The sequence below is a fragment of the Portunus trituberculatus genome, chromosome 37 (assembly GCF_017591435.1).
Source record: "Portunus trituberculatus isolate SZX2019 chromosome 37, ASM1759143v1, whole genome shotgun sequence".
Lineage (NCBI taxonomy): Eukaryota > Metazoa > Arthropoda > Malacostraca > Decapoda > Portunidae > Portunus > Portunus trituberculatus.
Window position 1 is genome coordinate 12,541,749 of NC_059291.1, and position 10,224 is coordinate 12,551,972.

The 10,224-nt window shown below is 40.5% G+C and overlaps 1 protein-coding gene across 3 annotated transcripts; it reads right to left on the minus strand.

Moving 5' to 3' along the window:
• Nucleotides 1–3,207: 3,207 nt before the first annotated feature.
• LOC123514216 (cell growth-regulating nucleolar protein-like) lies at nt 3,208–9,619 on the minus strand. Of its 3 annotated transcripts, none has more exons than XM_045271906.1 (3): nt 9,518–9,619; nt 8,752–8,879; nt 3,208–3,605 (listed from the first exon to the last, which is right to left on the minus strand). In XM_045271906.1, exons 2-3 carry the CDS (start codon nt 8,871–8,873, stop codon nt 3,317–3,319), a joined length of 411 nt encoding a protein of 136 aa, XP_045127841.1. In that variant the 5' UTR covers nt 8,874–8,879; nt 9,518–9,619; the 3' UTR covers nt 3,208–3,316. The 3 variants fall into 3 exon arrangements, with proteins under 3 accessions (XP_045127841.1, XP_045127843.1, XP_045127842.1); XM_045271908.1 differs by having other exon boundaries at nt 9,510–9,574; XM_045271907.1 differs by having other exon boundaries at nt 9,483–9,573.
• Between the last annotated feature and the right edge of the window lie 605 nt (nt 9,620–10,224).

Consider the following 10,224-nt stretch of genomic DNA (forward strand, 5'->3'; position numbering starts at 1 on the left):
TCTCCTTCTTCACACAAAACTACATGCACTTACCACACATACACCCTTCACTCCAAATCAAAATTTAAAAGAAAAATGGGACACGAAATAAACAATGCCTCGGAGTCCCTCTCTGGGGAGGGGACCAAAAATGTCCCCAGGTCGGACACCTCTCCTGTTGAAGACCACAAATGCCTTGACACCTCCCTCAACTTTTTCTACATTAACTTCTGCAACATTCGCGGTCTTAGATCTAATTTTCAATCTGTGGAACACCACCTCTCCTCTACTAAACCTCATCTTCTTTTCCTCACCGAAACACAGCTGTCTGAGGCAACTGACAGTAGCCCCTTCTCTGTTCCCTCCTACTTTCTCTATTCTCATTTTCATTCCAAAGCTGGATGTTGCGTCTATGTACGCAACGACTTAACTTGCTCTCGTGCCCACGCTCTTGAGTCTTCCGAATTTTCCACCATCTGGCTACGACTTAACAGTCACTCTCAAACTAAATTCATCTGTGCTGTTTATCTCTCCCTAACTCTTCTGACTATAGTAATTTCTTCGACTACTTAACTTCTAAAGTGGAGCACATTCTGTCCCTCTACCCTTTCGCTGAGATTTCCATTCTTGGAGATTTCAATGTTCACCACCAGCTTTGGCTTTCCTCTCCTTCACTGACCACCCTGGTGAACTAGCCTTCAACTTTGCTATCCTCCATGACCTAGAGCAACTGGTGCAACACCCTACTCGTATTCCTGACCGTCTTGGAGACACGCCCAACATTCTTGATCTCTTCCTCACCTCTAACCCTTCTGCTTATGCTGTCACCCTTTCATCTCCGTTGGGCTCCTCCGATCACAATCTCATTTCTGTATCTTGTCCTATTTTTCCAATCCTCCGCAGGATCCCCAAAGCGAAGGTGCCTCTGGCGTTTTGCCTCTGCCAGTTGGGGGACCTGAGGAGGTATTATGCTGATTTTCCTGGAATGATTATTGCTTCCGTGTCAGAGACCCATCTCTTTGTGCTGAACGCATAACAGAGGTGTTAGTATCTGGCATGGAGGCGTACATTCCTCATTCTTTTCTCAACCTAAACCTTCTAAACCTTGGTTTAACTCAGCCTGTTCTCGTGCTATACATGATAGAGAGGTTGCCCACAAAAGGTACTTGAGCCTTCCATCTCCTGAATCTCATGCACTTTATATCTCTGCCCGGAATCATGCCAAGTCTGTTCTTCAACTTGCCAAACACTCTTTCATAAATAGGAAATGTCAAAATCTTTCAAACTCAAACTCTCCTCGTGACTTCTGGCATCTAGCCAAAAACATCTCAAATAACTTCACTTCTTCATCTTTCCTCCTTTATTTCATCCTGATGGCACCACTGCCATCTCTTCTGTCTCTAAAGCTGAACTCTTTTCTCAAACCTTTGCTCACAACTCCACCTTGGACGATTCTGGGCTTGTCCTCCCTCTCCTCCTCCCTCTGACTATTTCATGTCTACAATCAAAATTCTTCGTAATGATGTTTTCCATGCCCTTGCTGGCCTAAACCCTCGGAAGGCTTATGGACCTGATGGGGTCCCTCCTATTGTTCTCAAAAACTGTGCTTCTGTGCTTGCACCTTGCCTGGCCAAACTCTTCCAACTTTGTCTATCGACTTCTACCTTTCCTTCCTGCTGGAAGTTCGCCTACATTCAGCCTGTTCCTAAAAAGGGTGACCGTTCTAACCCCTCAAACTACCGTCCTATAGCTTTAATCTCTTGCTTGTCTAAAGTTTTTGAATCTATCCTGAATAGGAAGATTCTCAAACATCTGTCACTTCACAATCTTCTGTCTGATCGCCAGTATGGCTTCCGTCAAGGTCGCTCTACTGGTGATCTTCTGGCTTTCCTTACTGAGTCTTGGTCATCCTCTTTAGAGATTTCGGTGAAACTTTTGCTGTTGCGTTAGACATATCAAAAGCTTTTGATAGAGTCTGGCATAAAGCTTTGATTTCAAAACTGCCCTCCTACGGCTTCTATCCTTCTCTCTGCAACTTTATCTCAAGTTTCCTTTCCGACCGCTCTATTGCTGCTGTGGTAGACGGCTACTGTTCTTCTCCTAAACCTATTAATAGTGGTGTTCCTCAGGGTTCTGTCCTGTCACCCACTCTCTTTCTATTATTCATTAATGACCTTCTTAACCAAACTTCTTGCCCTATCCACTCCTACGCTGATGATACCACCCTACATCTTTCCACGTTCTTTCAGAGACGTCCAACCCTTCAGGAAATCAACAGATCACGCGGGACGCCACGGAACGCCTGACTTCCGATCTTTCTAAGATTTCCGATTGGGGCAGAGAAAATCTAGTAGTTTTCAATGCCTCAAAACTCAATTCCTCCATCTATCAACTCGACACAACCTTCCAGACAACTATCCCTCTTCTTCAATGACACTCAACTGTCTCCTCTTCCACAATGAATATCCTCGGTCTGTCCTTTGCTCATAATCTTAACTGGAAACTTCACATCTCATCTCTTGCTAAAACAGCTTCTATGAAATTAGGTGTTCTGAGGCGTCTCCGACAGTTTTTCTCGCCCTCCAACTGCTTACTCTGTATAAGGGCCTTATCCGTCCCTGTATGGAGTACTCTTCGCATGTTTGGGGGTTCCAGTCACACAGCTTTGCTTGATAGGGTGGAATCGAAAGCTCTTCGTCTCATCAACTCCCTCCTCTGACTAACTGTCTTCAGTCTCTTTCTCACCGCCGAAATGTTGCATCCCTTTCTATATTTTATCGCTATTTTCATGGTAACTGTTCTACTGATCTTGCTAACTGCATGCCTCCCCTCCTCCTGCGGCCACACTGCACAAGGCTTTCTTCTTCCTCTCATCCCTATTCTGTCCAACTCTCTAATGCAAGAGTTAACCAGTACACTCAATCATTCATCCCTTTCACTGGTAAACTCTGGAACTCCCTCCCTGCATCTGTATTTCCGAATTCTTACAACTTGTCTTCTTTTAAGAGGGAGGTATCGAGGCATTTGCTCCCCTAATTCTGGCTGACGGTTTTGGCACTTTTTGAACTCTGGAGAGCCAGCGCTCAAGTGGGCCTTTTTCTAACTTTCTTTTTTTTGCCCTTGGCTGGCCCTCTTCCCTACGTTAAAAAAAAAAAAAAAAAGATGTAATTGGCCATATGAATTATACAGCAGAGAGGATATACATGGTCTGACACAACCATACAGACAGAAGTGTCATTATTTTATTCCATCTTGATCATGATTAATTTCTCAACTCATCTCTAATTACTATATCATGTTCCATAAATTTTAAGACTGCATTTTTATCATTTGTAATTCAAAGATGAATAGCCAGAGATGAACCTATGACATCTGTCATTCCTTCTCCAGCCTCTCTTACCCTAAATTTGGCTTCCTTGCGGGGAATGTTAGTATAAGTGATGATATTCTGCAGCAACTTCCTCAGCTGTGGGTCCATGTTTTGGGAATTGGCCACTTTTTCCTGGATATTTATAACCCATTCTTCTTGCTTCTTCTCTCCTTTACTTTCCTTGGAAACATAGTTGCTTCCTCCATACTTTTGATCCTCTGATATGCATTTCACATGACTGGCATATTCTTCTCCCCTGTGGAAGAGCATATGTTATATACTAATGTATTTGTTCCTGTGTGCATGATGTGACACTTCAGACAAAATCTAAGAAGCATTTTGGAAGACACAATGTATAATCTCTGGTTTGAAAGTAGACAGTCCTGTTCAGAGCAGAAAGTGCGAGAGGGACCACACCTTCAACTCCAACCAAATTTAAATTATCCTTAAACTTAAACTCTTACATACCATTAGGAGAATATTGACATCCGTCAACTCTACAGCTCTAGTAGCCAAAGTAGATATATCTCCTTAGTTTGTACTTGCTTGTAGCTTGTGTGTTCTCATGTTTGAATTTTTTTTTTCTTCCATGTCATGGCCTGCTTTTGTGGTTACACAAGCATACCATAATGACCTGTTACCACCTATTATGTTGCCTAGAAAATTTCTTACTAAAGTTCAAATTTCAGTCACATGTCTGCTAGTAAGGGGAAAAAAGTCAAATCAGAAAATAGCTTCAAATGGTTTAGCTCTAAGAATTGTTCAACATCAGACCAAAACTTATCACAAGCCAGCAGGGTGTAAGCACGGTGTGGGCCAGAGGGTTCTCAACAGATCACAACATGGTCACAGTACAGGATGTAAACACTGTTGACCAAGGTCACTACTGAACATGTGGTCGTGACTCCAACATAAAATTCACAATCCAGTGCATTGATACCTGCTTCTGTGTTTAGCTTGCCCAACCAGTAAGTACATTGTGGCAAGTGCAGCTTTGAAAAAAGGTATGCTGACTCCAAGTGGATGGCATAGACAAACAAAGCCATGGAAAGGATGAAGAAGGAAGAAGCCTCTCCACCACTCAGACAGATGAGGCATGCGTTCAGGTTGCAAACAACTAGAGAAACTGAGTGTACTGCAAACCTCACGGCACAAAATACATTGTAAAACACCCAAGCTCTTGAATGGTGTGGGGTTATTTTTCTTATTATGGCCTTGGAAAATTAAGTATTTTTGCAGAAGAATATTCAGATGATCTAGAATAATTATTCTGAACTTACTGTGGATGAATTAGACGATTGTAAGAAAAGTGCAATGCTGATACAATTATGCAAGGTGGTGCACCAAGCCATACTGACAAGTTAATTAATAACTTCTTTGAATTCTATAAAGTCAGCCTTCTGAAACCTTGGCCAGCATATTTACCCGACTTTAATTCAGGGGTGGACAAACTTTTCAGTGCAATGGCCACATTAAAAATTCACAATATTATAAGGACATATAGTATATTAACCCAAACAACTAATATCTGAAACAAATATGGTATAAAAACAATGAAACATAACAAAACAATATAAATAGATAAACGTACTTTTATCAAATATTTATCTTGAAGATCAGGGGGTGCATTCCACAGGATGTTATCCCATCTCATCTTGCCCTCTGACCTCCCTTACTTGGGACAGTTGATCAGCTAGAGCAGTGTTATTCACTAATTTTTGCAAGGGAGTCATTTGGGTTAAACACATTCATTGAGAGAGCCACAGCTAGTGCAAGTTAGCAGAACTCCACTAAATTAAGTAGTACTGGGCTGCTATTGCAATATAGTAAATAAGAAAAATTAGACATGGTAATATTAGCCTATACATCTTGTTATTAAGAGCAAAATAAAGACCAAACTTACTTAATGCTGTGATGAGTGGAAGTGTGCTTTTTGGTTTTTATTCATTTATCTATTTATTTTTCAAGAGCTGCAAATTGAGTCATCACGAGCTGCCAGCGGCTCGCGATGACTCAATTACTTTGATATTGCCACTAGCATCCTCACCTAACTAAACCTTACTAATGTGATTTAGTTATATTAGGATAGGCTAGCTTAAGATTAGGATTATCTTAGTTAACCTGCTAGTGACAGGATCAAGATTAAGGAAATAGTGTACATGCTATCAAAGGAATAGCAGGGTGGTGTACTTCTTATTTGCCAACATTTTACCTTGTTTTGCTGCACTTATAGTTTCCAGAAGATGAAACACACTGCATATTTTGTAATCTTGCTATGTAAGCATTAACCTCATGAGAAGAAGCTAATCTTATCTCCACATTTCCCTACTTCATTCAATTTAGTTAAAAAGAAATTACTATCACAAGGATTTTTTTTTTTTTTTTTATGTAAGAGAGAAAGACTGGTCAAGGGCAACAAAAATATAAAGAAAAAAGGCCCACTCAGTTGCCAGTCTCCTTAAAGAGCCGACAGAATTAACCAAAGGATAGGGACAAATGTCTTGAAACTTCCTTCTTGAATGAATGAAATCAAGTCATGGGAAGTTGGAAATACAGACACAGGCAGGGAGCTCCAGAGTTTACCAAAGAAAGGTATGAAAGACTGAGAATACCTACTGGTTAACTCTTGCATTAGGGAGTTGGACAAAATAGGGGTGAGAGGAAGAAGAAAGCCTTGTGCAGTGAGGCTGCAGGAGGGGAGGCATGCAGTTAGCAAGATCAGTATAGCAGTTAGCATGAAAATAGTGATAGAAGACAGCAAGAGATGCAACATCCAGCGGTGAGAAAGAGGCTGAAGACAATCAGTCAGAGGAGGGGAACTGATGAGACGAAAAGCTTTTGATTTCACCCTATCTAATAAAGCTGTGCGAGTGGAACCCCCCCTCTCCCCAACATGCAAATAGTACTCCCACAAGTTTGTGTTAGGTCCCATTATGTTTCAGATTTATATAAATGACATTCACATTTGGGTAAACAATTATATTAATTAATTTGCTGATGATGCCAAGCTGCTAAGAGTTATCAAAACCAGGGAGGACTGTCTGTTGTTACAGGAAGATACAAACAAAATCTATGAGTGCAGTAAGAAGTGGAAATTGGAGTTTAATGCCAAGAAATGTCACATAATGGAACTAGGAAAGAGCAAAAGGAGACCGGTAAGGAACTATCTGATGGGAGAGGAACAAATAATAAAGACTAAATAGGAAAAGATCTGGGAGTGATTATATAGGAAAATCTGAGTCCCGAAAAACACATAAGCAAGATATTTGGATTATCATATAAAATGTTGACTAATATAAGAGTGGCATTTCAATACATGGACAAAGATATGATGAAAAAAATCATCACAAGCATGATACGCCCAAGGCTGGAATATGCAGCAGTGGTGTGGTCTCCGAGCTCTAAAAAGAATATACGAAGACTAGAAAGAATACAGAAGATTGCTACAAAGATGGTGCTGGAACTAAAGGACTTAACATATGAAGAACAACTGAAGGAAATGGGACAAAACCAATCACGGATATTTGACTATAGGACGTCCAATGAGAGCCCACCATGCTGGGAGTTATTTATAGTAATGCATTGGTTTCTCTTAAGAGAGGGTGAAGCACATCAGTTTCTACTATTTGCCAAGCTGCTTTCACCATGGATGTCCACTGCTCTGACTTTTATTTTTTTTTTTTTTATTATTATTTTTTAGTTCTATCACTGCTACACCAGAAATGCAAGAGACTTATGGTTCAACTTGTGTGTGTAACATGGGCTGATTGTGTTTCCAAAAATTGTGAGTAATACCAAATACAGTGGAGACTCAATAATCGAACGTCTTAATACTCAACCTTTTCAATACTTGAAAGCAAAAGTTTAATTTAATACTCGAAAAAAAATACCTGATAGTCAACGTCCACACACATGGTTGTAAGCAATGGCTCCCTGATCTCTCCCTCCCCCATCCGCCAGTTATGCTGCTGCAGTCGTCAGCATAACATTCTCGTGTGTTCTGTCTGTTGTTTTCACTTATAAACTTACATTAACACCAAAGGCTTATTAGTGGTGAAAATATCTGGTAATCGAACGGCCACACATATGGTTGTTACCAAAGCTCTGTCCTCTCCTTCTCTGCAGCTGCCATTGTCCTGTTCTGATACTGGTATTACCAGAAATAAAAAAAAATGGTATTTCAGTATACCAGATACCGGTGCACATCCCTAATCCTGCCGCAGGCCTTGACAAAAAACAACATTCTTCCACAATCTGTAGTTTTTCATTTACAAACTTATAATGACACCAAAGAGGCTTATTAATGGTGAAAATAAGGAATCTAATGAGAGTGCAAGTATTAGACCAATAGCCCTCCACTAGTGGGTTCACAGGAATCATACCAGGAGAAAAGTTACAAAGACGTTTTCATGGATGTTGACTCGTCCTCTGACGAATTCTCTCCTCCTCCCCACCCTTCTCCCATCCTTTCGTATGGTATCCATCACCACCCTTCAATTGTCAAAATCTTTATAAGCTTGAAGTTTTGCTGAGACTGGAATGAATTACCTGATTTATAGGTATTGATAGTCAAACTTTTTGATACTCGAACAGGCATTTGGAATGCATTAAGTTTGAGAATTGAATTTCTGCTGTACCAGTAATTTTGGGGATTTCCTTGGAGGGGTGCACCACAGCAGCACTCTGTTAGCCTGTATGGAGGGAGTGGCTGTGGTGAGCCTTGCTGTGTTATTGGTGAGCAGCATTGCCAATACTTTGCTATATTTTGTATATAGGTTGAAATTAGGTTAGATTAGGTGTGCTTACCTTATGTTAGGTTGGGGCTTGGTTAGTAACTGGTGGGAGAGGGTCCAAGAGGACAAAGCCCCTGGCTAGGTTACAATGTTAAGTTTTTATTAGATTTGGTTAGTAACAAGAAGGGGGACCTGGGGGGTATAGCCACCCACATAGGCTATAATGTTAGATTTAGTGCCTCTTTGGTTTTCACTAAATGTAGTGAATACAACTACAAATGTAGCAAATTGTCAGTAAATATTTTGAAAAAAACTGACATTTTTTGGCTTGAAAATGGTAGTTTTCCCTAGATATTTTAACTGTCAAAAATGGTCTATTTTGGTTTTCTTCACTTAAAAACCCTATTTCCTCTCATGGTCCCCAAGCTTGCTGTTATGGAAAAGGGATTGGTGACAATAAGGAGGAAGGACTTGAAAATACTTATCGAGAATAACAGGCAGAGGTCGAAGTTGGAGGGAGAAGGGGAGCCGAAACTACCAGTTAATGTGAGAGCATACACTTGTCTTTTCTATCCAAATATCATGACTGCTTCCCTCATGCTTCATGCACGAAATATAAAGAGAAGCCATCATGAGGGAAGTGCCATGCAACATACAGCCACCACTCACCAGAAGTCCTTGCCACAGTCCATGCATGACACATTCTTGCCTCTCCTGCACTTGAACCAGTGTGTGGTGACCTGATTCTTCTTTAGGCAGGTGCCACACGTGGAACACACGAAGTACACCATGGTGATCTGCCGCACAAGACCAACAACGTGTCATTAGTAAGTAGGTAGTCAAATGTCTTTCTTACTGGATGACCTTTCCCTAAGAGCCATGCTAATGAAAACATCGAAAAAGGAAAGGTCTAACCAACTAATGCGCCTGCCTTGCCAAACTCACAAACAACGAGACATAGTCAACTTAGACGTAAGCTGGAAAGTGCATTGGTGGAACAGGATACATATGGTCAGGGATAATAGTTGTAAAGGTGGTTGCCAAGAACATTTTTGAGAGCGATTTTGAAATTAAGCGCTAAGACCTCTCAACTCAACAACAAACGGTAAAAAAAAAAAAAAAAAAAAAATCTAACAACCAACAACACGAAGTGAAAAAACGGACACGACATTTCCAAGGGAACAACTGATATGGGTAAGTTTCTTATAGTGACCTCTTGTACCCAGAGCTGGAGCATAATGAAATTACAGACAATCCCTATGCATGACTGTACGTGGATTGCTTTCACACTGCCTGGTGGAGTCAATGAAACATTAACTTGATATTAGTTTCATTATGCCACTGGTTACTGGCAGCCAATGAGATCTCCCATGAACACTAAGCCCGAAACTACCACCCACCTGCACACAGGGCACAGTCCAACAAACCTACTCACGTGTTCAACCCGATTGCCTGGTTACGGTACATCAGTCCGCCTGGCCTGTGGCTCGCCTCTCACCAAATCTGCCAACATTCACCCGCTTTCATATAAATCATCACAAATCATCTGTTAATTAATTCAATTCAATAGTTTTATTGTTGTTTTACAACAAAGGAAAAAGTCGGATCTTGCCAACTATTCCCTAAACTGTTAGTATTACAATATTGTACAGTACAATTTTAACAAAATAAAAAAAAAAAGTTTACAGAAAATACAAATATTATTGCAGTATCACATTATTTACCATCTATAGGCAAACAGTGGATATTTTTTAATGATTTTGGGTATGACATTATTATCTATGAAATAAATGATCATATCATAATGGTTCCAGTGTCCCTGCGGTCTGAACTCTTCTATTAGTGGGCAGTATTGTACATAGTGCTGTAGTGAGTGACCTCCCGGCCTTGCACATAAAGCACAAGGCTCAGGTTCAGCTCCTCTACAAACCTCCCAATAATATTTATATCCAAGTCTAAGTCTCATAGTAATTAAGTCCATCATGTGACTGTGTCTGCCATATGTATACTCCTTTGAATTATTTAAGATCTGCTTATAATGCCTACTACTTGCACTCCCCATCTCACAACATTTATCAAGATCATTATCAATGGTAGCAAAAAACATTAGTTCTAAGGATTGACCTTAGACGACTATATGTA